Source organism: Penicillium longicatenatum (genome assembly GCF_028827895.1).
Source record: "Penicillium longicatenatum strain IBT 33135 chromosome Unknown contig_4_segment0_segment0, whole genome shotgun sequence".
Classification (NCBI taxonomy): domain Eukaryota; kingdom Fungi; phylum Ascomycota; class Eurotiomycetes; order Eurotiales; family Aspergillaceae; genus Penicillium; species Penicillium longicatenatum.
The window spans coordinates 2,344,171-2,371,614 of record NW_026643122.1 but is presented as its reverse complement, the minus strand read 5'-3'; the positions used below and the strand labels follow the sequence as shown (position 1 = coordinate 2,371,614).

Sequence of the window (27,444 nt, the reverse complement as noted above, 5' to 3'; positions counted from 1 at the left end):
AGCTGGGAATGGGTGGGGATTCCGGCCTGCAGATCACGCGGGTCATGCGTATTGTCTAGTATCAATGTTATATTACCACACTAACCCACATCTGGTATGCCCGCACGACCGTGATCTTCATGCTGATTGGTCGATTCTTCTAAGCGAGTGCGTGATCTGGTGAGTCTCGTTGATACAGTGCCAACGTCACTCTCACCGCGTCCTTATAAAGTCCCTCCGCTTCCTCCACGCCCCCTCTTCCTGGAAACCTTTAACATCTCACGCCTCATCCACCACTTTTCAACAACTTCTATACCTCACCCTTTTCAAACCCAACCCCCCCCTCAAATCCATATCAAAATGACTGGCGGAAAGTCTGGTGGCAAGGCTAGCGGCAGCAAGAACGCTCAGTCGTAAGTTCATACTTCGGGCTTGTTTTGATTTCCCATCCATTCTACGCGCCTCGGCACGCGAAATCTGAACATCCCCCACTTTCACTCTCAAATCCAATATCCACTAACATTCAATTCTACTGTAGCCGTTCTTCCAAGGCTGGTCTGGCCTTCCCCGTTGGTCGTGTCCACCGTCTGCTCCGCAAGGGCAACTACGCTCAGCGTGTTGGTGCCGGTGCCCCCGTCTACCTCGCTGCTGTTCTTGAGTACCTCGCCGCTGAGATTCTCGAGTTGGCTGGTAACGCCGCCCGTGACAACAAGAAGACCCGTATCATTCCTCGTCACTTGCAGCTTGCCATCCGCAACGATGAGGAGTTGAACAAGCTCCTGGGTCACGTCACCATCGCCCAGGGTGGTGTTCTCCCCAACATCCACCAGAGTCAGTTCTCCTCAATCTACCCGCAATCTTCAGATGCTAACATATTCCCCCAGACCTCCTTCCCAAGAAGACCCCCAAGGCCGCCAAGGGTAGCCAGGAGCTGTAGATGGTTCCTTTTATTTCGCGGGTTTGATTTGTTTGTTTTCCGGCGTGGGTTGGTTCATTCACGATAATGGGGTTATGGGACGGGCACGTTATGGCTCTGCGTTTTCTTTCTTCAGTTTCCTGGTTGTACATTATGCCTGCGGGCATGGAATGATACCGACGAACTCGAGCTAGTTCGAATGGGATTTTCAGCTTTTTATCTCCGATAGCCCAGGGGCGTATGCCCGAATCAATAAAAAGATTCTAGGTCGATCAGATACCATTCAATTTGCATTATCTCAATCTGGGATCTTCGTATTGATTCTCTAGTATTCATTTGTACATGATTTTCCAGCTTCAATTTACAACAAAATGACTGCGATACTACGGTTCAAAATTTGACCTCGAAAGGAGTTCGTTGTGTTTTACAGATGCCCGGAATTCAATTAAAGAACAGGCTGGCTTTGCCCTAAACACAGAAACAGTCAAAGAGTGTCAAGTCCACCACTCGTTCCATCAGTGGGCGGCCGGAGGAGCCGCATCTGCGCTAAATCAGTATGCCATATTCGGGACTTTCAGAAAAGAAGGAAAGAAATAGATCAACATACAAGGTAGAATGCGAGCAGGCAGGTTTCGTTCCCATTTGTTTCCTGTGACAGAGGTCAATACTGTGAGCGTCCACCCAGATATTTAGAGACATACCTCCAGGGGCGGTCGGTGGACGATAGGGATCCGGGTGTTTCCATTCTTGCAATAGTTTTTCTGTTTCACGTAGCAGAACCTAGGTCCATGTGAGCCGAGATCGAATTGTGTTCCGTGGAAGGTTGATGGGAGCGCGTACCTGTTGCTGGCGAGGGTCACGAACGTCCTTGTTGGCCTCGAACAACGAACGGATATAGACAGCCTGTCCACGCCATACGCGACGGTCAACAGCCCAATCCAGGGACTGCTTCAAGGACCGCCGATAGAGGGACCTACAATTGGTTAGCAAGGAAAGGTCAATTATGCCGGTCGCGGAAGACTCACAAAGCGGCAGAGGCGGACATGATGTACACCTTCGATTGTTCGTCTTCTCAAGGGGTAGGGAAGAATTGGTAGCGCAACAAATCACCCGGACAATAGCCGCGGCCAAACCAAGAAATCGAAGGGGATTGATGATGCGGTGGGTTGACTATTCTGATGGAGCTCATTCGTTGCAAAAAGTGCATAGTAGGTCCTTACCCGGTCCTGGAGAGCGTAAGAACATTACTCCGCTGCCATCTTCCGCATCTCGGCATTCGGGAGTCTTTGGCTTCGGCTACGTAACAGCATCAGGGCGCTATTTTTTTCCCTCTCCCTTTCCCTTCTCTACCTTTTCCCGAGGGTTCCTCTACACCTTGTCTCATCATTGTCACTGGCTTACGTTTCTGTATACACAATGGCTGCTCGACTTCCTTTTGCGCGCCTTTCGGCTCAGCGTTTAACGACTTTGACCCGGGCCACTCGCGGTCCCAGCCGGCTTCGCGGTGCTCAGAGCTTGTCCACCCTGACCCGGTCCAATGCTACCCCTAGAGCTTCTGGTCTGCTGCAGGCTTCCTCAGGGTAAACAGAAACCTTCCTCCATTTTGAAACGGTGGGCGCAATTGGCTGATGCAAAAGAATAACAGCATTAATGTCTCGCGCAACCTTGCTCCCTTCGTGGGTTCCCAGATCCGCACCTATGGTCAGTCTACCAAGTCTTGACACTTCTCTGCTGGCTCAAACGCCGTACTAAATTCCCTCGTTTCTAGCCGACAAGGTCGTCCAGGTTCCCCAGATGGCCGAATCGATCACAGAGGGTACACTGAAGCAATTTTCGAAACGTATGAAACCCGTCCCCTTGTCAAGATCTCCAGCGCATAGATATTGACATGGACTTTATAGAGATTGGCGACTTCGTAGAACGTGATGAGGAGATTGCCACTATTGAGACCGACAAGGTAAAGTCCTCGATGCGTTCGTCGCTCATCTGCAGCCTTCTAACGTCACGTCTCGCGCAATAGATCGATGTCTCGGTGAATGCTCCGGAGTCCGGTACTATCAAGGAGTTCCTTGTGAGCGAGGAGGATACCGTCACCGTTGGACAGGACCTTGTCAAGTTGGAGCTGGGTGACGCCCCAACCGGTGGCAAGAAGGAGGCCGCCCCCGAAAAGGCTGAGGAGCCTGCTGCCGAAAAGCCCAAAGAGTCTGCCCCAGAGCCTGTGAAGACTGAGGAGACCCAGTCCAAGGAGACCAAGCCCCAAGCCTCTAAGCCTGCCGCCCCGGAAAAGCCTAAGGAGCCTAAGGAGACTCCTAAGGCTGAGACCTCCAAGCCTACTTTAGGCAACCGTGAAGAGCGTCGGGTATGTCCTTTTTTTTTTTTTTTTTTTTTTTTTTTTTGACGCATTAGGAGCATATGGGGGGCTTAAGACTAATGGCTTTTGGCATAAATACAGGTCAAGATGAACCGGATGCGTCTTCGCATTGCCGAGCGCTTGAAGCAGTCTCAGAACACTGCTGCTTCTCTCACCACGTTCAACGAGGTTGATATGTCCTCGCTGATGGAGCTCCGCAAGCTCTACAAGGATGATGTTCTCAAGAAGACTGGTGTGAAGCTGGGCTTCATGAGTGCCTTCTCGCGCGCCTGTGTTCTGGCCATGAAGGATATCCCTGCCGTCAACGCCTCCATTGAGGGCCCTAACGGCGGTGACACCATTGTCTACCGTGATTACGTTGACATCAGTGTGGCCGTTGCTACCGAGAAGGGTCTGGTTACCCCCGTTGTCCGCAACACTGAGACCATGGATCTTGTTGGCATTGAGCAGTCTATTGCCGATCTGGGCAAGAAGGTAGGCATTCTATGAGTGTTTTGAGAATATTGTGCACAACACTGACCAAGACTGCACAGGCTCGTGATAACAAGCTGACTATTGAGGATATGGCCGGCGGTACCTTCACCATCAGCAACGTATGTTAATTATTCCGTTTTTCTCGCATGAGTTGATTGGACAATCACTAATTTGGCTCAGGGTGGTGTGTTCGGCTCCCTAATGGGTACCCCCATCATCAACTTGCCTCAGACTGGTGAGTCCTTCGGTGCATTCTGTCCCCGAAACCTTAGCCTAACATATCTTACTAGCCGTGCTGGGTCTCCACGCCATCAAGGACAAGCCCGTTGTCGTAAACGGCAAGATCGAAATCCGCCCGGTAAAATCGTTCCCCTCATCCTGCCCTGTCTCTTGAGACCATGCTAACAATTCGTCGTTGATAGATGATGTACCTGGCCCTCACTTACGACCACCGTCTCTTGGATGGTCGTGAGGCCGTTACTTTCCTCGTCAAGGTACGTTCTTTTGGGCCTCTCCGTTTGAAACGTTCACTAATTCCATTGCAGGTCAAGGAGTACATCGAGGACCCGCGGCGCATGTTGCTCGGGTAAATGACGCCGTCATTACCCTGCTAGGCTGTCTTTTGTTTGTTATGCTTAGAGCAGCCATTTGGCACCCTGTGTAGATTATCCATTTCAATTATAACTGCCATTTCATTACGGGCGGTCTGGCACTTGGGACGACTCGTAGATATCTCCGGTTTCCTTGTGACTTCGGTGAACCGGATTTTTGATTGACCATTGCTCATGGTGACTTTGCAGTCTTGCATCGACTTGCGGTGGTCGGCACCTCTGGAAGGCGATATAGTAACGATGTTTCAGCTCGGTAGATCGCTAGATTGGTGTCTTTTTCCATGTCGTCTTGAATGACACACTTCCGCCGGGCCTGGTAATTGCCGGTGCCTGGTTTCCAGATGTTTCTGACCAAGTTGTAGCCATACTGTAGACGACAATTTCAGCGTAACCCAACTCGAGCCTTCAGACGCTGTGTTTCTTCTGCGCTTAGGCCGTCGAGCTGACCTCGCTCTACCTGAATGAGAATTGGGGCATCCAAGGTGGTCATTAGATCGCGGAGAAATGTCCCGACGACGGCTTTGAACTCCAGGAGTGGATACTGGAGCGCTATTGATTGGGCTTTGTTGCTTGCACTTGCATCCGATAATACACCTGCGTACCTCTGTCGGGCGATAACCCACATCGAAATCTGGGCAGGCTCGCTGGGGGTCCACGAGCAGAGCTTGGGCAGATCTTCGGATGATGGACTCCCTTCGCGCTGATCTTCAAGTACTGCCTGGACCAGGAAGCGGGCGCCGGTGTCAAACCATCGAGTTTCTGACACCTTTGCAGATGCTGTGGAGCAGAGGTCCATGAACGCCATTCCTATAGTCGGTAGTCGCAAGTGGTCCCGGGGGAACTGGTATCCCTGCGCCATGTAACGCCGCAGCTGGTCTGCCACTGTCAATAGTTGCAGTTTGATGGCCAGATCTTGAGGCAACGGGGTTTCCAGGTGGGTTGATGCCAGCCATGTCCGAAGTCCTGTGGCGCCGTCAGTCATGCTCACGGGATTCTCTGTTGTCGATTTACCATTGAGTGAGTCAATTTGCCAGTTCAGTTCATCGTGCTCTACAGCTAGGTCTTGTGTTTGTCTCCCGATGGCCACGAGGGTGCTATCAATTGCGAGACAGGCAAGATAGTCTACAATCATGAAATCCACATCCACGTGGGTTTCGGGAAGAGCTTGCATGGTGTCCCGGGCATTGAGATCATAGGGGGGCTTCATGATGGGAACATGAGCAAGCGTTCTGTGGTTTGTGATTTGTGGGGAGAAAAAGAGCTTTGGATCGTCGCCCCGCAAGTTTGACTGTTTGGCCGTTTTGGCCCGTTTGACTCTCGACCATCAGTTCCCTTCACTGAAGTTCCTCCCTTTTGGTTTCAATTTCGCATTTGAGTATGAGCCCTGGCTATGACTCTTAGTTTTCGGGCCTTTTCTCTCTTTTGCCCCCATCTTTCTCATGATGGACTACCCACCGTCCTAGTGCTACAGGGAATATATATATAGTCAGCTATGTGTATACCATACGTGACCATGTAGCTCGAACAGCATCACACACATAAGTATATTTGCCGGTGTCTACTATTTCTATGTTCTGGAGATCCATCTTAACAAGCCGTACGAATACGTCACGTGGAGAGATGAGGAGAGCATGGCGTCACGATTCCATCGCGATTCTCGCACTTCATCCCCGGCCTTCTTACTCCCTCCCATGTGCAGCCGACTAAGCAGAATTCTTCAATTCAGACAAACAAGGACCCTGACAATGGCATGGTACTGCTCTGGGTCCACCAACGCCGAGTTGGTCGAGAACTTGTTTAAGGTCGATTTGATTAAGAATGAACGCGTCAAAGAAGCCATGTTAGGTGTAAGTCGAAAAGGGCCCCCCCCGGCTGCTCGAGATTGGCGAGAGAGAAAAGACGCATATCTGATATATCACCCAAGGTTGATCGGGCTCACTATGCTCCATCGCGGCCTTATTCCGATTCGCCTCAGCCCATCGGTCATGGGGCAACGATCTCCGCACCACACATGCATGGTCACGCGTGTGAATATCTCATTGAATACCTTCAACCCGGAGCCCATGTCCTGGATATTGGATCTGGCTCAGGGTACCTCACCCACGTCTTGGCCAATCTAGTAACCGGCCCACCTGGTTCACCGGGGCAGGGCCAAGTGATCGGTATCGACCATATCTCCGATCTGGTGGAGCTGGCCCGCTCAAACATGAATAAATCCGAACAGGGCCGGGCGCTACAGGACTCGGGACAGGTCAAATTTATTACGGCGGATGGGCGTCTAGGATGGAAAGAAGATGCTCCATATGACGCCATCCACGTTGGTGCAGCAGCAGAGACGCTCCACCCAGTTCTAATCGAGCAATTGCGAGCCCCTGGCAGACTCTTTATCCCCGTGGAGTCGGATGCAAGCCCCGGGGTCAGCGGAGGACAATATATCTGGGTTGTCGATAAACGAGCAGATGGATCGGTCAACAAGGAGAAGGTCTTCCAGGTCAGCTATGTACCTCTCACTAACGCACCCCGATCATGATGTCAGATCCATGTCTACGAAACCAACTAGTCCGTAATACGTGGAAGAAGTGGGGGTAGTTCAACGCAAAGCATTCAGGACCATCTTACGAGAATAGCAATGTCAAGAATTGTCCAGCTTGTAAACCTATTATTATGGAATTCATGTCCGTGAAAGACTCGACGTAAGATACTCCTAAAAACACCGCAACATGTGCTATGGGAATGGAATCAATCAAAGGATCAACGGAAGGGAAATCCGCCAGAGAATTTAAACTGCGGTCCACCCTGTTGGAAGAAGAACTGTTGACCAGCACCTTGGAAGGGACTGCCTTGCTGGAATGGGTTTCCTCGCTGAGACTCGGGATCATTTGGATCGTCCCCATTATCATACCGAGTCCGAAGTTCCGAATCAGACAGGACCTCGTAGGCCTCGTTGATGGAGGCCATTTTCTTCTCCGCCGCCTCCTTGGACACACCTTGTGTGGCGGCCTTGTCCGGATGGTTAATCTTGGTCAACTGACGGTAGGCCCGTTTGATCGTACGCTCGTCTGCATCGCGACTCACACCTAATACTTTGTAATAGTCCTTCTGCTTGGAACGTTTCAGAAGCGCATGTGCCTTCTGCAAAAGAGACTGAATGTCCTGAGAATGAGGATGATGTTCCTTGGCTGTGTTGAGCGTGCGTACTGCATCCTCAAATCGATCCTCATCAAGTGCCGATTGTGCTTGGTATAAAAGACCATGAAGGGAGAATGGGACCAATTGCAGGGATTCGGCACAATAAGGTCCAGCCTTCTTAGCCATATTCATCTAGAATAGAACATTGAGATTAGCTTCCAGCTTCGGCCGAGTGAAGGGAACGGAAAATACGAACCGCCCGATAAGCCTCACACGTTTTCTCGACCAGGAAGGTATACAGATTATTCGAGGCGGCATGGTGAATGTGACCGGCCTTCCTTGCCTCGGCGACATCCTCTTTGACGTCTTCGATCAAACCAGCGTCATCGCCACTGTTGACCAGAAGCTTGACCGCGTTGCTCCACTTGTGTGCCTCCAGTGCACTATGGAGTTTCCCGAGAAGCTTCGACAATTGTTTCTCCCGCCGATAAAGACGATTGCAGGGCTTCGAGTCGGGATCGGTATGAAGACATCTGCGGATCTGAGTTAAACCCCGATCGCTGTCTCCGAGTGCGTAGAACAGCATGGCGGACATCTGCAGATGGGGCTCTATCAAGGCAGGGGAGATCTGCAGGACATGCGCAAGGTCGCTAACGCCCTCCTCCACCTCACCTCGCTCAAAACGACAGTGTGCCCGAGCCTGTCGAAGAACCAGGTCTGTATTTGCTTTCAAAATCGCTACTCCGGCTTGCGTGATACAGGCCTCCCAGTCCCCCTTTTGCTCCGCAGTAAGGGCCAGTCCTGCCGCATCCCGCGCCTCTTCGAGCTCCTGGTAATCAGGCGACGACTTCTTCCCCGCACGCTCAAGATCCTGAAGCGCCTCTTTCCAGTGAGCCGTTCGTGCTCTAAGGCGAGATCGTTGTAGTAGGGCACTCTCAAAGTCTGGCTTCAGTTCCAACACGCGATTAAAGTCCTCGGACGCCTGTGGGTTTTTGCCAATGGAGAGATAGGCCGCGCCGCGCTGAAATAAGGTAATGTAGTTGGTTGGATCCCGCAGGATAGCTTCATCAAAGTACGCCAAGGCATCACGAGGTTCACCTTTGGCGAGATGTGCTTTGGCGGAGGTGATCAGTTCGGAGAGCGGCGTGTTTGGGGGGATCTGTAAGGCATAACCAGTCGATAGACAGGCTAGGACAGTCGTGAGTGTGTCAAATGAAAAGCGCATGATTGCTTCAGTTTCAAATTCAAGGAGAAGGAATGGACATGGTCGATAAGTGTGAGGAGGGAAGGAGAAATCGGTTTGAAGTGTGAATCTGTAGGAAGAAGTGCTCTCGAGACCTTGGACGCCGTGGCCTTTACACGTAATTTACATAAATTACACTTATCGGAGACCAACCACTTTCCCAAAGAACTTTCGTCCTTTCCTTTCGCTCAAGAATGTTACGATGCAGTCAGTTTCTACGGCCAAGATTCGGTCTGAATCAATTCTTACGAACGGTGCATTCTGGTATAACCCCCCTATAGCTCTTGCTTTGTCCTGATCTGCCGCTGACATGCTCTTCAGACTCCGGTCTATCTCCGGTGTTGCTAACTCGAGCCCGGTTACTGGCCTCCGAGCATGCGAAACTTACGGATCGACTCGCGGAATCATTCGATGCGAAAGTCGCGAAGCGAGCTGGAGAGCTGGCACCGGTCACCTCTGTCTTGAAGGAATGGGATCATGCCAATGATGTAGGTGGTTCGTTCTTCTAACATTCCTACCGCCCATTAACCGTGGACTTCAAATAAACAGTCCATTGTCGAATTGAAATCTCTCCTGGAGGATCGTCAAACCGATGAGGAATTGCGTTCTCTCGCGACGGAGGATCTGCAGTCAACTAATGGTGCTTTACCCGCGATATCAGATCGACTGAAGAAGTCGCTAATTCCTCGGCACCCGTTCGCGGCACTGCCATGCCTGATCGAGATCCGGCCCGGTGCGGGGGGCGATGAAGCTGGTCTTTTCGCGTATGAGATGCTACGCATGTACATTTCGTTCTGTTCCCGTCGAGGGCTCCGACCTACGATTTTGAAACAAGACGTGGAGGATGGTCCCTCGGAGGATCGTCTATCTGAGGCAGTGATTGAAGTCGAAGCAGAAGGCGCATATGATCTTTTACGAACAGAATCCGGGGTCCATCGCGTCCAAAGAGTGCCGGCCACAGAAGCCAAAGGCCGTACCCATACCAGTGCCGTTAGCGTGATGGTCTTGCCGAGCTTCCCAGAAACTGGAAGTAGCATGGATAATGCTTTGAACTTTGAAGACCCGACGAGCGACTACTATATAGATCCACAAGAAGTGCGCATAGAGAAAATGCGAGCTGGAGGTGCAGGTGGGCAGCATGTGAACAAGACCGAATCTGCCATTCGGTTGACCCATTTCCCTACTGGCACCGTGGTCTCCATGCAAGATGAGCGGTCCCAACAGGCCAACCGCCGGAAAGCCTGGCAGGTCCTACGGGCGAAGATAGCCGAAGCTCGCCAAGAGGCTCGAGAGCAGGAGCTGGTTGAGCTCCGACGAGGCGTTTTGGGTGGAGTGGCTCGAATGGGCCGAGGTGACAAAATCCGAACATACAATTTTGGCCAGAGCCGTTGCACAGATCATCGTTGTGGTACGACAATTCACAATCTGGATGCTGTTTTGGACGGTGGTGATGGCTTGGAGACAGTCATGGAGAACGTGCGGACCTGGATGGCAGACCGCGAGGTCGAGGCTATGGTGGCTGAAGATTTGGCCAAAAACAAACTGAAAAAATAGAAAAACCTTATGATTGTAGCATACCGTATGTATATAGCACATGTTCCAAAGTAAATCCGAAAGGTTTCATATCGATAAAGGGAAGATCCACTCCGGTGAGTCTATCTTGTTAGATGTACTTTCGCTGAGGATCGACGAGATCCATCATCTCTATGGACTTTTCATACCTGTTCAGATGGGATTAGTGACATAGTCCAAGCTCAACCGGGGATAATAGGAATACGTACATAGTAAACACAATTCCACCGCTCATGATCAGTCGGGCCAGTCGAGGCACAGCGCCAGACCAGAGGGTGAAAAAACCTTCGTTTTTGAAGATGCTGGCGGCGCAAACGAAGCTGTTTCTATAATTTTTACTAGCTTCGATGGATTGCATTCTTGTCTTGACGGTGTCGAGAGGTTGAGTTACGTAACTAGCATGGACGGTTAATTGAAAGGAACAGAAGAAGTGGTAAATTGGCACGTACACAGTGATGATACCAGCAATGCCTCCAATCGCAAAGGTGCTCAAAGTTCCCAACTTCTCCCCCGGAGCCACATAGCCCTCTGCGAATTGCTTCAAAGTGGTATAGGCCGTGAATCGTGTCGCCGAGTTGGCTGCTTGTCGGGCTGTCGTTGGCACGAAGCCCTGGAAGAAGCCGCGGATCCCTCTTTCTTGCCAGATAATGCGGCTTCCGTGGAGAAACCCACGCATGCGTGGCTTTGCCGCTTTTCGGTCGTCAATCCTGAAGAATCACGCATATAAGCCATTGGGTCTACATGTGGTCGCGCAGAGAAAAAGAGGTGAGCGCTCACAACTGGGTCTTGATGCTTTCAAATGGAGTGACCGCTAGAAGGGACTCGGTGAAGCCCGCGCCAAATCCAGCCACCACCGTTCTCGGCCCCGAGATCTTGCCATTCTCATCCTGAAGGGCCGCCTTGATGGCGTCAAATGCAACGAATCCTGATCATCTCAAGGGTCAGAAGGGGAGAGCGATCGACGATTCCTAAGACGTACGAATTCCGGCCTTCAGAGAGTTACCAATTATCAGAGTCGTGCACCCCGCATACCACTGCGAGCCGAAGGGTGGCCATGGCAATTTCTGACCGTCTGGGAGTCGGCGATTGAGCTGCGTACGCGTCTTTGCGACTGAGTATCAATTAGCCAAATATACTTGGAAGAAAGAGAGAGGCAAGCGCTGTAATCTTACACTCAGCTGGATAGGTGATCGCTGCAGGAAAGTTAGCTCTTGTTTTATGACACATGCGGGTGGGATCCCATACCGATCTCCACGGCTCCAGCCGTAGAGCCCGCAATGATGGAGCGCAGGACGCTAGGCTGGAAAGTCATACATTAGCATTAAGATTGGTCACGAACTGGGACTGCACAGACCTTGGCCTTTGTTTCCTTGCTCGTTGTAGCCATTGCGACGGTGAAGTGGGTTACAGGTTGGACCTCGGGGGTTTCGTAGTCCCCATACGGTCTCCCGCAGCCCCACTCCGCGCAATTTACTGTCATCAACTCTACTGTGACTACTAGGAACATACAGGAGACAAAACGTTCAGAGGGACTCTTTATCATTCACTAGATGCTCGGTATCCTGCATCTAATACTCCTCCATTCTTTTTGAGTTTTGATTTGTTTTTTTGTTTTTTGTTTTTTTTCTTTTCTGTTGATTAGATTTTTGGTCGTTGGGTTGACACCTGAGGGGGAAACCAAGTCCATATGGTATATGGATCAGAAATGGTGTCAAGGATGAAAGCCGTAGTTTTCGAAGCCAATGTGTCAAGGAAGATGGAACGAGGAACGAAGGGGAGGGAAAGGGGAGGGGGGAGGGAGAGAGAGAGAAAGTGGAAAGACACAGGGTTGAGAGGATGCAGGCAGGCAGAGAGGAGACGAGGGGAACCGCGCGTTGAAGAGGAGGGACACAACGTTGTGTTGGCATGTCGTGTGGTAGAGTAGGCATGTAGCTCTTCGACAAGCAAGATGGACGAGGGTAGTAAAAAAGAGAATCAGACCGGGGAAAGCCATATCAACCGGACCTCCATCAACTCCAGAACGCCAAATCGACCAAAAGAGCATGAAGAACGCCGATCGTGCAAGACCCGTTGAAAATAAATGGTAGTCGAGCGTATGTACACTTTCTTCGTGGAATGCCAGGGGTGCAGAACATCAGTGGGACCGGAGAATGCACCACTCTCAAACTCAAATCCCAATCCAACCCCGTGGCAATGAAACCAGGTAGACGCATAAGAACTGAACAAGGGAATTATGATACAGATGTCGCACCAGTACCGTTTCGTCGTGACGAAGGAAAACGCATTCTGCAACGGCGACAGGCGAAGTGGCCTCGAGAACAGATATCCATCGGAGACGTGAGAAAAGGGGAGCAGAAGAACAGGGATCAAGAAGCGAAGGCGGGCACAAAAGGAAACAGTGCATTCATGGACATCACGGCCATTGCATGGGGTCGCTCTTGTTCATGAGGGAGAGAGAAGAATAAAAGATCATGAGTGCGACCCGAGGTTGAGGAGTATGATAGGGTCTTAGGAGATAGGGGCTTGTGGATTAGCCCCAACTTGTCCAGGGGCAAGAGCGGGCTTGTTGGCATCGTTGGGACCACGGCGTGGACCTTGTCCACGACCACCGCCACGGTAGGAGCCCCGACCACGATTGTAGTACTGCCCACCATTCGGGTGGTGATGATGGTTCTGGCGACGAGGTTGGCGATCGCCATTGCCGGAATGCGAACCAGCAATTTGGGGTTGAGGAGGCCCCGAAATGGGTCGAGGGATGTTCTCCGGCGAATCATAAACATAAAGCTTCTTGTCAATGTTTTGAGGGATAGCTTTGATCTCGGTGCCTAGTTCTTGCTCAATCTTGTACAGGTTGAAACGATCCTCCCAGTTGATGAGATTGATTGCGAGACCGAGGTGACCAAAGCGACCTGAACGACCGATACGGTGCAGGTAGGTCTCCGCATTCTTCGGGAAGTCAAAGTTGATCACAACGTTGACGGCTTGGATATCAATACCACGAGTCAGGAGATCCGAGCAGACTAGGTTTCGACACACGCCATTGCGGAAATCATGAAAAACTCGATTACGATGCTGCTGAAGCATGCGAGCATGCGAATAAAAGCAAGAGTAACCCAGCTCGGTAATCTTCTTGGCCAAGAGCTCCACGCGGTTGGTCGAGTTGCAGAAAATGATAGACTGATTGATCTGGAGTTTGGAAAATAGAGTGTTCAGACAGTGCACCTTTTGTTTTTCCTCGACGAAAGCGTAATACTGTGTAATTCCGCGGAGGGTGAGCTCATCCATAAGATTGATTTCGTAAGGGTTGCGCATATGCTTGTCCTTGAACGCCTTGACGATAAGCGGGAAGGTGGCACTGAAGAGCATGACTTGACGGTCTTTGGGATGGAAGGACATCAGCTGCTCAATGACCGGCGTGAATTCAGGCGAGAGAAGTTTATCTGCTTCATCCATCACGAAAGTAGGACATTCGGACAAATCGGCCACGCCCTTGCTGGCCAGGTCCAGGACTCTGCCAGGCGTACCAACCAGGATGTGAACGGCGTCATTGAGCCGGATGATATCATCCATCAGGCCCGTTCCACCAGTAGTGACCATGACATTAATCCCCAGGTGTTTCCCCAATGTCTTACAAACCTGCGAGGTTTGAAGCGCCAGCTCTCGTGTGGGGACTAGGATCAAGGCTTGGGTTTTGGTGCTCTTTGGGTTGATGCGTTCAAGAGTGGGGATAACGAAGGCAGCTGTTTTTCCGGTGCCGTTTTTTGCTCGGGCCAAAATGTCTCGGCCAGTGAGAGCAACCGGAATAGTTTCTTCTTGAATGGGAGAAGGCTTTTCAAAACCAGCTTCAAAGATGCCCATCATCAGCTCCCGCTTAATGTAAAAGTCCTCGAACTCGAGGCCCTTGGTGGCAGTGACATCCTGAAGGGCAAGTTAGTGCTGCTCTCGATCTTGAGGGGAGCAAGAATGAATGAACCTCTGTCTGTGGCCGAGCATCCTTAGGAGGAAGTTTCAGTGTATCTTGAAGTTTTGCTTCTGTGTTTCCATCACTGGTGGTAAAGTTAGAAAAGCACGAGTAAGAACAGAAGACGAATTCGCAAGAGCTTTTCGTTTACCTAAGCTTGGTATTGTGAAGTTGCGAGGCGAGGGCGTCAGCCATTATGATAAATGGGTATCAAAAGGGACGAGGGGGGAAGAGTAAATGACGAATCGGTCGTCGAAAGATCAGAGAGTAAGCCAACAGATGGCAGGCAGGACACAGGTGGAAGTAAGTTTCGGTAATTTTTTTCGTGATGCGCCAGAAGCTCTGGGGATTGGCGTGGTTGGAATCTTGTCGCTTCACGTTATCGGTGGGTTGAAGTGTGAGGCTTGATCAACAAAATCAAAGATCTTATAGAGCGACCAAGATTTCTATGTCTGGGATTTTCTAGATAACCCGACTGGAAAATTGGTAGAGGTGAGTTAGAGTTGTGGGGGATTGGGGTCCCGCGATTGATCAGAGGGAGATTTTGAGTTGAAAAAAAGTCAGATCGTATGCCCAATGGGTGATGATGAGGGATGAGATCAAATATGAAACTTTCGGGCAGAGGGTACGGGAGGACTGTATGGGATGAAGAGTGCAGCAAGTGAAAGGGATTGGAGACCGAAGAAGTTGAAGTTAAGTGGGAAAGACAACGACCTTGGTCCCGCCAAGCCACGTGACTATCATCTATAACCGGGAAAGCAAACAATGAACTATGAATCCATGGTTTTTTGCCTCTCCTTTCCTCTACCAATACTACCTAGAAGACGGCTACAATATGAAGCAAAGCAGAACGATACAAGCAAGATTTGGGGTATTAGGGGGTCCAAAGAATCCATCAACAATAAAATAGCGTCATAATCATCTCCCTTGGAAGGGTAGGGTGGTTTGACCACGTTCCGGCTCAGCGAGCTCTACTACCCGGACATCGGGGGCGATGGTAATATCGGCCTTGCTTCCAGGGGTGATCATGATGAACTGTCGACCAATAGAACGTCGAGCAGCCATCATCTGGTCGGGAAATTAGTATTAGACTCAGCATCGAAGTTGGCAAAAACAGGAAACGGATGGAACATACAAGCATGTCTATGGCCATTTTACGGTTAATATGGTCCATGTACACATCGCTGTGAAGTCGGTAAGTCAATAATTATATCATCAAAGCAGAGAGGGTGACAAACAATTCATCCAGACACCGGATGGGGGAACCCATAGCTTCCCAGAGGGCCAGCAGTAGACAGACCTGTGAGAAAGATTTCTCACCACCAGAGAGGGTTTTGGCACCGCGGCCAGTGCTATCATCTTTGGTGATATCGGGTTCAACCTGGAGAAAAGAGCGTTAACTGGGTGGACGTCATGTTAATCACCATAAGTTACGCACTTGAAGGTCCAACAACTTCTTGTTATGGTCAGTAAGTAGCCGACCCCGGAAGCTTCTCTCGCTCAAGAGATAGGTAAATTGAGCCTTTGCTCGAGAGGAAATATGGGATCGGAATATCTCCCATCGCTTTTTACGATCATGAAGAGTGTTCTTCAATGTCTATAAACTAGTCAGCGATATGAATTATTTTGAAGATTGCAGGATATCGGCTCGTACCTGAGCTATCGCTGTAAGCTCCTCATTTTGTTTTATTGCTTGTAGATAAGTAGCTTCCGTCCTTCTAGCTTCCGCGGCGACTTCATCTCGCGAGGCACCCAAACTGACAATAATTAGCAAACGGAAAGGACCAGATAGGAAAGACGTACTGTTGATTGTGGTGCTTCAGGTCATTCTGCAACTTGTGAAGCTTATAATCGAGGCCTTCGGCGGTATCACCTTCGCCAACCGAAACTCTCGCAGAAACCATGCTGGCCTTCTCAATGTAGGAGAGTACTCGCTCCACAAGCTCCTCCCGCTTCGCGTGGATTTTGTCTCTGTCCTCTTTCTGCTTTTGAATTCGAGCGATGGCAGCATTTTTTTCACTGAGAATCTCTTGCCGCTTGTTGCTCACGACCGATCGCTCACTTTCTGCAACACGGGCGTTTTCTGTGAGAACTTCCACTTCGGTCGTCTGTCTCCCCATTTCTCGCATAGTCTCCCTCATGATCTGCATCTGATTTTTCATGGCTTCCTGAGCATCTTTGAAAGATCCTTCTTGGACTGCTAAGTCCGTTTTAGCTTCCTGCAGAGCAACCTGAAGGGAATCTATGCGCCCATCCTCCTCCGCGTTCTCTTTATCAAGGGCATCCCGGAGAGCTTCAGACTCATCCTCCATCCGTTGCATGGCCACTTTCAATTCATGTTCCGTTCGTTCGTGTCTAGTAAGTGCTCGCTCGCATGTCTGGACAAAGGAAAGAGCAGTTTGATATTCTCGCTTCAGATCATTCAACTGATGCTTCAGATCTTGGACCACTTCTTCCTGGGCACTGAGAAGCAAGATTAGCGAATTCGACATTGGGTAGGCCTAAGTAGGGGAAGGGGGAGGGTTTTACCTGATTTGCGAGGCCGCGTCGGATTTCATGCGTGGGTTACCAGGGTAGACCCCAACTGGCGCCTGGTTAGGATCCCCCGAACGATTGTATGAGATATGGTGCCCTTTGCGCCTATCTCTTGCATCGATGCAATAGCATCGTTTCACATTAAGTGGCCGTTCGCCGTCGAAAAGCACTGCGGATGCCTCTTCCAGATTTTCGATTAGTAACATTTGCTCTACTGAATGGTTGATGATCAACTGTCGGCGGACCATCGGGTGGTCAATCTATGCGAAGATTTCAGTGGAAGATTTCAGTGAATCGTAACAGAGCATTCTTCAAGCCAAATCCTACCTCTAGTACTCTCAAAGCCGTGTCGTATCGGGGGTCAGGCTCGGTTGCAGATGTATCAATGTCACCACCAGTTCCAATCAAAATTGGACATGTGCTATATTAACGATTGTCAAAAAAAAAAAAAAAAAAAAAAAAAAAAAAAATCTGACGCCGAGAATACTGTTAAAACTCACCAACCTACTTGACGCATGATATTCGAAAGTGTATTCTGATCACGCTTCGTTGCCACAATGAAACTGCCAAGGGTACCTCCGAAGGAATTCTCAAGGATGGATGACCACTTGGCCTTGAGCAAGGTGATATGATCACCAATAGGACCAATGGGAGGCGTGGTCCATGAGTTCTCTTGAAGGATTGCTCGTTTAAGAGTCGGCATTTTTTCATGAAATCCAGTCCGTCTTTGACCATTTTGTTTGCGGAGACTCCGCAAGCGTTCTTCAGCTTCAGTGTAATCTCTTTCTTTGGCATTACAGGCCTCCTTCGCCAGTTCCGCTTTCTTACTAGCCCGCTGAAGTTCTTCTCGCAATCCAGTTTCACTCTCGCGATGAGTATCATACTCCTGGCGAGCGGTAGTCGCACGACGCACAGCCCGTTGACACTCTTCCTGCTTGCGAGCATATCCTCCGTTGCTCACCTCAGCTAAGCGCTCGGTTTCGGCAGTGATGTTCCGCTCTCCCTCGGCGATTCTACCTTCCACTTCCTTGATATACTCCCTGATCTGGCGTTGTTGGACCTATTAGAAGTCAGAAAGGCCACAGTCGCATTCATGTTTTGGAGGAAGCCGTGGCAAATATATACCTGAAGTTCCGTTCGCTGGTTGCGTTCTTCCCTCTGCCTTTCCTCAATGATTGCTAATTTACCTCGTGCTTCCGCAAGTACTCTGCCGGCTTCGTCTGCATGCTCTTTTGCCGTTTCAGCTTCTGTCTCAACGGCTTGGAATCTGGCATCAAAGCCCCCAAGAGCGGCATCTTCCCTGACAATGAGCTCGTCCGCTTTGGCGAGCTCTCGTTCTAGAGAATCACGGATCTGCTGCTTGTTAGACAAAGGCAAAGGTTAGTGGCAAAATGATAACAAACTCACCCGTTCTTGTTCCTCGACCTGGGCCCACGCCATCTGATTGCGTAGGTTTCTGATGCGGTCCCGTAGGGCGTCGCCTCTATCGGCATATTCCAATCTTTTCTTTGCAATATCCCTTTGGCTCTTTAATTGCGTGATGTCGTCGCGTGTATTTCGCATCTTCTCTTCCATCTGATCGACAGACTCCTCGATCAACCGGTAATCCTGATCCAACTGCTCCAGCTGCACACCTTTAACGAAGAATTTGTATTTCTCCGCTGGACTGGAGGTACTCAGGAATTGACGGGCAGAATCTTGAGATAGCACATTCATGGGATTGTCAATTTGAAGGGAAAAGTAGTCGGTGATTGCATCCAGCTCGGCCTTTTTGGTCGAAATGAGATTACCCTTTTCAGCCTTGATTTTGAACCCACTGGATCCGCTTCGGTTGAAATGGCGCTCGACGATGATCGATTTTCCAAAGACTTCTGGCCGGTATGCGCCCTCGCCCTGATTCTTTATTCGCACGACAATATTGGAATTCTCTTTGCCTTCCTTGATGAAATTCTTGAGGCTCTGTCCGCGGTTGGTTGCAGACGCTTTGCCACCCAAGCAGAGCGTCAATGCCGTGAGGATCGCACTCTTACCGCTGCCATTCTTCCCGCAAATGAAATTTATGAGGGGTCCCAAGGTCACCGAAAAGTGCTCATGGCACATGAAATTGTAGCAGTCGACACTCTCGAGAATTCCGTGGTCGGAAGCTGTGTTGACCTCAGTGTGGATTTGAGCGTATTTCTCTTGGATGATCTGAGTCTGATGAAGCTCTAATTCTTCATCATCCATCATGACATTTTCGGGGAGAGGGGAGGAGCGGGGGCTGGCTTCCGAATCGCTGGTCTCGTCATTTCGTTCAGATGGCGTGTTGGATCTGCGAGGCCGTTTTCTCTATTGCCTGTCAGTTTAAGCCAACCTCATCGAGATTGTCCGCAAAACGCTTACTGATTGAGGGTGGGGAGATGAGCCTGCACTTTCCAATCCGCTGTCACTTTGTTCTTCGTCCGAGTCTAAAGACTCCTGTGTACGTTTCACAGCGGACATTGTAAGGGCCAAGGGAGGGGTGGTTAGAAAAGAAGAATGTTGTACATGTCATAGAAGCAGCGAAATATCTCGCAACAGTCGTTGGCTGGTCAAAGAAATAACTGAATCAAAGAAATGCGCGTCACGCGCTCTTTCGCGCCCCCCGGCTGAGTCAGCGCTTCACGCGATCAAAGTGCTGCTCAAGCACTTTTAGCTATGTAAGATGGCTTCAAAACATGCATTTACGGAAATGGGTTAGGGATCCAGTAATTCCTCATAAGAGATTTTTAGCTGCGTGGCGTAAATCATTTGGGATTGCCAATTCTTTACTTGCTATCGAATTCATTTATGCTGAGACAGGCTCCTCCGCCACGTAGTGCAGGTAAGCTCCCAACAACTTGGTTCCCTCGATATAATTACGGCGGTCCAGCTTCTCATTAACCGAGTGGGCGGCGTCAGTCGAGCTTCCCATGGGCAGGAGCAGCACATTCTTTCCTGTGGCTTGCTCAAAGGTCAAGGTTACCGGAATGCTGGCGAGTGAGATGGAAAATCAGTTTCACATGTACCTTTTATTTGAAAAATTGAGTTTGACGTACCTTCCACCTTCACGAGTCATGTCCGGGGCAACTCCGAAGACTTGCTCCACGGCCTTGCTGGCGGCGCTGAAGTTCCAATGCTTCGGGCTTGCAACCCACCACTTGCCATCGTGCTGCAGCCACACATCCATCTTGTTCTTGCTGTTGAGCTTGGCAAATTCCGCTTTAATGTGGTCAAAGACCAGCTTATTGACGTCTGCACTCTCCATGTTGGGTACAGTTCGGATGGAGAATTTTCCAATCACCTTAGCAGGGATGACGGTCTTCGCTCCCGGAGCGGAATAAGCGCCCTCGACACCGTGGATAGACAGCGAAGGGAATCTCCAACGGGCCATCAGTGTCCGCTCCTTTGTCGGGTGAATGCCTGTCTCACTTCCCAGTGATTCGTGGAGGTTGTCCATGGTGTAGCTGATGTCCCCGTACAGAGACTTCTCCTCCTCAGTCACGGGTGCCACCAAATCCATGAGTCCGGGAATGAGGATGTTGCCTTGGGCATCCACCAACTTAGACAAAACGTTCACCAAGTCGGTCATGGGCTCGTGAGCAGAGCCACCAAAGACACCACTGTGAAGATCTTGAGCGGGACCCGAGATGCTGATGGAGTAGTAGTTGCATCCACGCAGGCCGTATGTCAGACAGGGCTTCTCAGTACCCAGCCAGTAGTTATCGGAAATGCAGACCGCGTCGGTATCCTTGAAGAACTGCTTGGCCTCTGCTTGAATGAAATCATCCAAGCCTTCAGAGCCGTACTCTTCCATACCTTCGAAGCAGCAGAGCAGGTTGACAGGCAGCTCCACACCAGCTTTCCGGTGAGCGTCGATCACGTTCAGCCAGCCGAGCACAGGTCCCTTGTCATCTGTGGAACCACGTCCGTACATCCGATCCTTGTCATCGATGGTCAATTCGAAGGGCTCGGTGGCCCAACCATCTTCCTTCAGCGCCGGCTGCACATCGTAGTGACCGTAGACCAGAATGGTGCGCTTCTTCTTGTCGTTGCCATACCGCGCAATGACGACAGGGGGGAGATCGAGATGTTCCTTGCCAGGCTGCTTACCCAGCGGCCGTTGGTGCACCTCGGCACCCAAGGCTTCTAGCTCAGTGGCCAAGAACTGAGCCATCTAAGATACCAATCCCATCAGTTCAAATTGCCAAGGGAAGGTAATTAGAAGGATTCACTCACCCGGAACACATCCTCTCGATTCTCATCTTGAGCCGAGATTGAGGGGATTGCGACGGCCTTGCGCAGACCTGCACTGGTTCGTTAGCGATATAATTTCTCAATGCTAGAAATTGTGATCAGGGAGGAAAAAAATCCCCTCCCCAGCCACGAAGCTTGTGGATAACCAGCTACGCACGATCAATGAAGCTCTCTGCCGAGTTGTCGACCCTGTTGAGAAGGCACATGTCAAAAATTTGTTGTCCCTTTTGGCTGGCAGAGACATTTGAGAAACAACATACTGCTTGAAGAAGGGCTCCAGCTGTGGTGCCATTTTGGAGTCACTGATATGCCCGTAGTAGAAGCGACGAAAAGGAGGAGTATGAGAAAACCGGGATATAAATTGCCCAGGTTTGACAAGCGAAGGGATTCGACGGAGGGGAAAGAGGGGCATTGCAGAGAAGAAGGCGCTCTCTTATCACGTAATTAGCCCTGCAGCACCTTGGGGTTTTTGCCTGCCGGCTGTAGCCGCCTATCACAGTTGTGGTGATTAATTATGGTCCCGTGGATTCAAGGGCTTATCTGGCGACCGTGCGCTTGATGGGTTACGTACTCATCTACCTAGGTAATAAGTATATGAACAAGATCAATTCAAGAGTAGTTTTTCTAATGGATCACCTGTTATTCATGGATATCATATCCTCCGTATGGTAAACAATAATTTACCTTGGCCGTGTAGATAATTTTGACAGGTGACCCACTAAGGCTCTCCTAAGAGCCAGTCTGACACTCTGCAAAGGTGATACAAATTCTTGATTGGTAGGATATGGAAATATATGAAAACAAATGCTAGTGTAGAATACATAGGCGTTTTTACACGGAGGCCGCATGGTTAGCGACCACATACAGACACTTCACCACCACCTTCTTGACCCGATTGTAACCAGGAAACTACCAGGACTAGGCCAAAATAATATGAAATAAGACCATATCAAGAAGGTCAGCAGTGGAAACTGAGACAAATCATTCGTCACGGTTCCAGGCCTCCCGGCGAAGCTGTCGATCCTCCCTGGCCATCCGACGCTTCGTTCCCCATCGTGATTGCACCGCTTCTAGTACTTGCTTCTGGATCTGCTTCTTCTCAGGGCTGGCTTCACAGACAATAGCAATGAAGAGCGGTGAGCACGCAAAGCGTTTGGCCAACTTGTGTCGGCTCCATGTCATCGGGTCGCTCAATCGGAGTTTGCGGATTTCTTCGATGTCGGAGGGCGTCAGGTGGTATTTGGCCTCGTCATTGATTTTGTGTACATTGGGAAGATCGCTGGCGTCAAAGCTTGCAGGAGTTTCGGGGCGCATCGCTCTTCGGGCATCATTGGGAGGTAAGAATTTGTTGGGGGTATGATAGACCGAGGGAGCGCTTGAAGGTGGATTGTAGATAATGTGATCACGGCCTTGTTGTGAAGAACCAAATGAAGCATCTGGTTTGACACGAAGGCGTTGCTTGGTGCGGCGGTAGGAAGATTGATGGCGCCGGGACCCTAAGGCGAGGGCATCTGTCCACGAAGGCAACAGGAATGGCAGGGTGACAAACGGCCGCTTCGGGGCCACGATGGAAGCTGCCATCTTAAAACGCACCGAAGAACCTTGAATGTAAAGACAAGATTGATTGGAGGCGTTATGACGGGGTAGATGGCAATGAAGTAGGGATTGGATAACTTGAGAGTCGCATGGAGCTGGCGACTGGGGGCGTGTTTCGATTCCCGAAACTTTTTTCGGAGGTCTCGTGACTCGTATTATTGGAGCTAGGCTTGGCAGGAAACCAATTTCCATGTATTACTATTACACATGGTTACAATACCTCTCTCAGAGGGGACATTCAATTTGGAAATTTGGATACAATGGTCTATCGATATAATAGGAAGTTTCATTTCAAATTACAGAGAACTAGTATGAGTGGCGCCTGGTCGATGTATCGGATACATCTGGTAAGCTGTAGACTTGCACCAACATTATTGTACCAGTTACTTATACCCCGTCATAACAACCCGATGATCACCTGGCACAGGATGTCATCATCTCCTGGGCAAAAAGTGAGATGATAAACCACAAGCCCCCCCCCCCTTTCTTTAACTTCTCTCAGATTCCTCTCCCATCCCACCCTGCATGTGTATCATGTTGATATCCCCTGAGAGCCTTTAAAGCGTCTGCAGACGGTTCCTGCTCATGGCCGGCAAGTTCTAGAAGCTTTTGCGCGGTTTGTTCTCCACGGCTTCATTCCGCTTTAGCAGTTCTGCCGTTGCCTTTTTCCATCATGTCGGATCGTCAGGCCCCATTATCTTGTGCACTGGATTCTCAGTCATATCCGCCTCGGTCGGTGCCTTTGCAGCCAGGTCATGAGTCGCCAAGCCCTGGTAACAAGAGCTCTCCCATACTCGAAAAGGCCGAGTCGACCGTACGCCCCAGACCACCACATTTGACTTGGAGCCAACGGCGCGAAGTCGGCAAGGATCAACCTCCAGAAGACCTGTCTACAGGATTGGGATTTCCAAGCAGTGGTCCTGTGTCACCCGTATCACCCATTGGCTCCTCTGAAGCATTGCGAACGCCAAATGTCTCAGACCGATCGAGGCACTCTTCGTACAAGCATCCTTCGTCTCCCGGAGCAACCTCCCCATTACATAACCGTCTTCATTCTCCTGCCTCTCAGATATTCGAACGGGACGTGCAGGAGGATATAATACCATCGCAGGCCTCACCGTCGATCCCCTCGCACATTCGTACGGAGAACTACATTCCACCGGTACTCGAAGCTTCATCAGCCGCCATCACGGATGAACAGCTGGATCCGGACTCTGTTGAAATCGTCACTCATAGTCTCCATCATCCTGCGGCGGGGGCTACTGCTCCATCCACCGCGGAACAGTCTCTGGCATCATCTGGTATCGTTGATCATATTGGAATACACTCCACCGATGCTGACGAGGTTTCATCGGTCTACGGTGTCCTGGAAACCAATGATGTACGACGTTTAAGCTTTATCTCCTTCGCGGATGTAGTTAATGCCGAACATGCGGAGATGGGTGAATCTATGTGTGGCCGAGAGCTCTCCCAGAGTACCGCCGTCACTGGGAGTTCCTTTGCAGCTGGGTTGCAGAACCGTTCTCCATCTCCACTCCGCTCCCCCACCTCCTCACATGGGCTCGGGACTTCTCCTCCTACTAGTATTGCCGCATCTTTCAAAGGATTGGAGATGTCACCTAGTCAAGGACCTCGAGCTCCAGGAAGCCCATTCGCCATGGCCCAGAGTCCCGTTTCTTCCGGTTCCGGTGGAGACCTGAATGTGGAAACCATGCTTCAAGCATTAAGAAGAACGGCAAGTGGCGATCTGGGCGCAACCAACCAGACAACCAGTTCTTTTGGAAATGACGAGCCCCTAGATCAGTCGTTCTAGCTTCGCGTGACCCGAAGCCTCCTTCTCTCAGTTTGCGATAATTCCTATCTTGATCGGCGTTTGCATGTGCCGGGACGGTCTTTTTTCTCTCTGCTCCCGTCTTCCTCATTTACTTTTCCCTTTGAAGGCCCAACATCATCCCGATCAACCTTGGAAGCACCTATGTCTTTGGCCAAGAACGGACCTGTTCCGGGGATTTCGTTTCTGATATCAGATCTAAGTGAGACCGGTGATGGTGCTTTATTTCGTCACACATGTCAATGGAGCTGGATATCCTTGATGACGCATTGTTCTAACATTTGATCGCTTTTTTGAAACCATTGTATATACCCCGAATATGCGCTGTCCACGGGTGTAGTGTTTGACTTTGACAACCCTTGTATTTCTTCCTTCATTTGCGACTCCAGGCCACTCATCTTATCTACTTTTCATCGTACGTTCTATAATCCCGAAAATCGTCTTCATTGTCCTGTAGGGTTGGCTAGGCAAAGCATTTGATTATTATAGAAAGGCCTATCTAATGAAGCTCTGGTCCACGGGTGTTTTTGGGTTGATTTCGAAGGTATATGGCCGGGAATGTAAGATGTGACACTACATTTATGCTTTGTTCCTCTCGTTTTCAAACTTCAACCACAGCTGAAAGATTTTTGCTTAACCATTCAATGTTGTCAATGGTCGAATCACCGAGCACTTTATACACCCTGGTTTTTCACCTTCTCTACTGCCTCGAGAGCCCGCTGGAACCTGGCGCGTAGGTCGGCCAAGTCCTCTAGTCCAACACTGATTCGGACGAGGTCGGGATCGACATTGAAAGACCTCGCCTGGAGACACTACGGGTTAGCTCAAATCAGCCGAGATTTTGGGTGATATAACATACCCAGTCTAGTTCACCGTAGTGAGCCAGGAGAACGTATGGAGAGCTATACTCAGGCGACTCATTAGCACTTCTCACTGTCAAAGATTAACCGGAACAGACTACTCTTACCTGATAGTAAAGTTAGTACCGAGACTAGGTCCCTTCAAAACCTCCAACGTGTCGTAAAATGCAATGGCTTCCGCGTTCGAGTGGAAGGTGACAGAGAACAAACCACCATAGCCACCGTTGGGGTTGCGAAGACTATCATACAGGGGCCTGGTGGGGCTGTATTTAGGATAGTAGACTTCCTTGACTGAAAATGGGGGTCAGAATGATGCACCGTGGGGGTTGAACTCAAATGATATATTCTTACCCAGAGGGGATGCTTTCAACATGGCTGTAATTTCCTCCGAAGTGGAGTTGATTTTGTCGATTCTTGTCACAAAGTCGCGACTGTTCCGCTCCAAGAAGACAGCATCCTCTGCCCAATAGATATCCTCATAATCTCTAGCGTAAATTTCCTTCAGCTTTTGGTAATAGCTTCCATGAGGGTTCAGAATTACACTTCCTCCCATCACATTGCTATCGCCACTGAAAATCTTCGTCAAACTGCTAGCGACAATGTCTGCGTACGGAAGAACGTTAATGTTGAGGAAATTGCTGATAGTCTCATCGACCACCACCGCAAATCCGTATTGGTCGGCCAGGGCTCGTATGCGCACTAGATCTGGGGTCTTGAGTAGAGGATTGCCCGGGGCCTCAGTGAAGAGCCCAAGGAATCGTTCACCATTCTTTAACCGGTTTTCGAGGTCATCCAAATCCTCAGATGAGCCATGGCCGTAAAACAAACAGCCTGGCCCCCACTTCTGGAGAATCTTTAGAGTATCGGTGTATGGAAATCCGAAACAGATACTTTTCATGGCGCCTCGCGCACTCATCAGGGTCTGATGAGCGTTGAAGATAGCGCTCATGCCAGAGGGGTAGAGCAGAACATCCTCCTCTGAGATATCATCGACTCGACCCCCTGACGAAGCTTTTTCCAGGGCTTCGGGTAGCTCAACATCAGCAGTCAAAACACCGGCAATGCGCTTTCGAACAGCAACTTTAGCCTGTGTGGCATACAACGCACTGAGGTTGCGACCAAAGCGTTCCTCGATGAACTGAGCATTGTCCCGGCCATCCTCCACGCAATTAGTCGCGGGGGCAGGCGAAGATGCAGTGGGTGTTGAAGCGCCCCAGGCAACTCCGCTCAAGGAACCTCGCCCTTGGTATCTTCGGGGACCCTTACAGGGTCGCTGGGGAAGGGACTCGGCGGCTGTGGCAGAGCCTTTGTCTTCCACTAGGAAACCATCCTGTAAAGCACGGAGACAAAACTCACCCCGCCGACTTGAGATTCCGTTGCCAGAATGCTGCCACACCTGCTTTGCAATTGGTGCAAATTCCTTCGGATATATGACACCCACCAAGGAGGATGTGATCGAGGTCGATTCAGCTTCGGTATGCGACGAGGGGACAAAGTTCACGATTCGGACCTTTTGCGATTGCTCGTCGGAAACTTTGGATAAGATGAACGAATGGCAAAGCTGTGCGGTCTTGAGAGATGCAAAGAGGGTTGCTGTTTCTGTCTCCTGATCCCCTACACGTTGAATTATCTCCCCCACGAGCTTCTGAATGGTAGGGTGCACGAAGAAACGAGGATATCCGCATTGCATCTTGCTAATAACCCAGTCTTCTCCCTCCTCGTAACCGATATTGGCCTTCCATGTTGGCAAAGATACACTGACGGCCTTCCAAGAGTGTCAGTTACTTATTCAATAGCAATGATGATATTTTTAGACTCCTCGCTCATGGAGGGGCAGATTGCGGGGTTTGCGGAATACATACATGGTCAGTGTTGGGAGGTACGGGACCTCCTATTGCTTGAAGCATTGCCAATGACCACTAGACAAGGAAACCAGTGATGGTAAGTAAGAGAAACAGTAATGAACGAGGAAGGAAAAGGAGGAAAGAGAGATAGAAGGAAGAAAAGATGGAGTCATTCTTCCAAAAGTATGCGATTTCGGCGATGGCGTATTGGGCGCTCTGAGTCAGCAAATGTTATCCCCGTTATCGCCCCATAAAAAAATTTCGGGAT

At 50.2% G+C, this 27,444-nt stretch overlaps 14 protein-coding genes across 14 annotated transcripts; 5 read left to right on the top strand and 9 right to left on the bottom strand.

Moving 5' to 3' along the window:
• The first annotated feature begins 297 nt into the window (after positions 1 to 297).
• N7484_007717 (histone H2A) lies at positions 298 to 1,174 on the top strand. The gene is made up of 3 exons (XM_057118104.1): positions 298 to 392; positions 518 to 810; positions 864 to 1,174. Exons 1-3 carry the CDS (start codon positions 340 to 342, stop codon positions 914 to 916), a joined length of 399 nt encoding a protein of 132 aa, XP_056971139.1. The 5' UTR covers positions 298 to 339; the 3' UTR covers positions 917 to 1,174.
• A 236-nt stretch (positions 1,175 to 1,410) lies between these two features.
• Positions 1,411 to 1,945, bottom strand: N7484_007716 (NADH dehydrogenase [ubiquinone] 1 beta subcomplex subunit 9; the record flags this gene model as incomplete). The annotated part of the gene is made up of 5 exons (XM_057118103.1): positions 1,921 to 1,945; positions 1,736 to 1,868; positions 1,597 to 1,675; positions 1,503 to 1,544; positions 1,411 to 1,436 (listed from the first exon to the last, which is right to left on the bottom strand). Exons 1-5 carry the CDS (start codon positions 1,938 to 1,940, stop codon positions 1,411 to 1,413), a joined length of 300 nt encoding a protein of 99 aa, XP_056971138.1. The 5' UTR covers positions 1,941 to 1,945.
• A 366-nt stretch (positions 1,946 to 2,311) lies between these two features.
• On the top strand, positions 2,312 to 4,330 carry N7484_007715 (uncharacterized protein; the record flags this gene model as incomplete). Its single annotated transcript, XM_057118102.1, has 11 exons — positions 2,312 to 2,475; positions 2,541 to 2,596; positions 2,664 to 2,735; positions 2,797 to 2,852; positions 2,916 to 3,254; positions 3,348 to 3,740; positions 3,800 to 3,859; positions 3,921 to 3,975; positions 4,031 to 4,098; positions 4,163 to 4,234; positions 4,286 to 4,330. The coding sequence occupies 11 exons, from the start codon at positions 2,312 to 2,314 to the stop codon at positions 4,328 to 4,330; spliced, it is 1,380 nt and encodes a 459-aa protein (XP_056971137.1).
• Positions 4,331 to 4,733: 403 nt separating this feature from the next.
• N7484_007714 (uncharacterized protein) lies at positions 4,734 to 5,558 on the bottom strand (the record flags this gene model as incomplete). Its single annotated transcript, XM_057118101.1, has 1 exon — positions 4,734 to 5,558. The coding sequence occupies one exon, from the start codon at positions 5,556 to 5,558 to the stop codon at positions 4,734 to 4,736; it is 825 nt and encodes a 274-aa protein (XP_056971136.1).
• A 538-nt stretch (positions 5,559 to 6,096) lies between these two features.
• N7484_007713 (protein-L-isoaspartate O-methyltransferase) lies at positions 6,097 to 6,881 on the top strand (the record flags this gene model as incomplete). Its single annotated transcript, XM_057118100.1, has 2 exons — positions 6,097 to 6,198; positions 6,276 to 6,881. 2 exons carry the CDS (start codon positions 6,097 to 6,099, stop codon positions 6,879 to 6,881), a joined length of 708 nt encoding a protein of 235 aa, XP_056971135.1.
• Positions 6,882 to 7,102: 221 nt separating this feature from the next.
• On the bottom strand, positions 7,103 to 8,705 carry N7484_007712 (DnaJ and TPR domain protein; the record flags this gene model as incomplete). Its single annotated transcript, XM_057118099.1, has 2 exons — positions 7,103 to 7,672; positions 7,737 to 8,705. 2 exons carry the CDS (start codon positions 8,703 to 8,705, stop codon positions 7,103 to 7,105), a joined length of 1,539 nt encoding a protein of 512 aa, XP_056971134.1.
• Positions 8,706 to 8,925: 220 nt separating this feature from the next.
• Positions 8,926 to 10,277, top strand: N7484_007711 (putative mitochondrial translation release factor (RF-1); the record flags this gene model as incomplete). Its single annotated transcript, XM_057118098.1, has 3 exons — positions 8,926 to 8,977; positions 9,045 to 9,211; positions 9,273 to 10,277. 3 exons carry the CDS (start codon positions 8,926 to 8,928, stop codon positions 10,275 to 10,277), a joined length of 1,224 nt encoding a protein of 407 aa, XP_056971133.1.
• A 109-nt stretch (positions 10,278 to 10,386) lies between these two features.
• Positions 10,387 to 11,682, bottom strand: N7484_007710 (putative mitochondrial tricarboxylate transporter (Ctp); the record flags this gene model as incomplete). Its single annotated transcript, XM_057118097.1, has 8 exons — positions 10,387 to 10,444; positions 10,505 to 10,690; positions 10,745 to 11,002; positions 11,073 to 11,220; positions 11,275 to 11,406; positions 11,468 to 11,488; positions 11,541 to 11,595; positions 11,650 to 11,682. The coding sequence occupies 8 exons, from the start codon at positions 11,680 to 11,682 to the stop codon at positions 10,387 to 10,389; spliced, it is 891 nt and encodes a 296-aa protein (XP_056971132.1).
• A 1,121-nt stretch (positions 11,683 to 12,803) lies between these two features.
• Positions 12,804 to 14,451, bottom strand: dhh1 (DExD/H-box ATP-dependent RNA helicase DHH1; the record flags this gene model as incomplete). The annotated part of the gene is made up of 3 exons (XM_057118096.1): positions 12,804 to 14,213; positions 14,269 to 14,341; positions 14,408 to 14,451. 3 exons carry the CDS (start codon positions 14,449 to 14,451, stop codon positions 12,804 to 12,806), a joined length of 1,527 nt encoding a protein of 508 aa, XP_056971131.1.
• Positions 14,452 to 15,174: 723 nt separating this feature from the next.
• On the bottom strand, positions 15,175 to 19,272 carry N7484_007708 (DNA repair protein SMC6; the record flags this gene model as incomplete). Its single annotated transcript, XM_057118095.1, has 12 exons — positions 15,175 to 15,324; positions 15,392 to 15,440; positions 15,495 to 15,637; positions 15,695 to 15,853; positions 15,911 to 16,013; positions 16,060 to 16,719; positions 16,786 to 17,051; positions 17,119 to 17,212; positions 17,292 to 17,851; positions 17,917 to 18,144; positions 18,199 to 19,119; positions 19,174 to 19,272. The coding sequence occupies 12 exons, from the start codon at positions 19,270 to 19,272 to the stop codon at positions 15,175 to 15,177; spliced, it is 3,432 nt and encodes a 1,143-aa protein (XP_056971130.1).
• Positions 19,273 to 19,597: 325 nt separating this feature from the next.
• N7484_007707 (M20 family dipeptidase) lies at positions 19,598 to 21,457 on the bottom strand (the record flags this gene model as incomplete). The annotated part of the gene is made up of 5 exons (XM_057118094.1): positions 19,598 to 19,781; positions 19,848 to 20,965; positions 21,028 to 21,095; positions 21,203 to 21,234; positions 21,288 to 21,457. 5 exons carry the CDS (start codon positions 21,455 to 21,457, stop codon positions 19,598 to 19,600), a joined length of 1,572 nt encoding a protein of 523 aa, XP_056971129.1.
• A 569-nt stretch (positions 21,458 to 22,026) lies between these two features.
• Positions 22,027 to 22,626, bottom strand: N7484_007706 (mitochondrial 54S ribosomal protein mL58; the record flags this gene model as incomplete). Its single annotated transcript, XM_057118093.1, has 1 exon — positions 22,027 to 22,626. One exon carries the CDS (start codon positions 22,624 to 22,626, stop codon positions 22,027 to 22,029), a length of 600 nt encoding a protein of 199 aa, XP_056971128.1.
• A 688-nt stretch (positions 22,627 to 23,314) lies between these two features.
• N7484_007705 (uncharacterized protein) lies at positions 23,315 to 24,454 on the top strand (the record flags this gene model as incomplete). The annotated part of the gene is made up of 1 exon (XM_057118092.1): positions 23,315 to 24,454. One exon carries the CDS (start codon positions 23,315 to 23,317, stop codon positions 24,452 to 24,454), a length of 1,140 nt encoding a protein of 379 aa, XP_056971127.1.
• A 692-nt stretch (positions 24,455 to 25,146) lies between these two features.
• On the bottom strand, positions 25,147 to 27,239 carry N7484_007704 (cystathionine gamma-synthase; the record flags this gene model as incomplete). The annotated part of the gene is made up of 5 exons (XM_057118091.1): positions 25,147 to 25,284; positions 25,332 to 25,374; positions 25,440 to 25,623; positions 25,684 to 27,097; positions 27,195 to 27,239. The coding sequence occupies 5 exons, from the start codon at positions 27,237 to 27,239 to the stop codon at positions 25,147 to 25,149; spliced, it is 1,824 nt and encodes a 607-aa protein (XP_056971126.1).
• Positions 27,240 to 27,444: the final 205 nt, after the last annotated feature.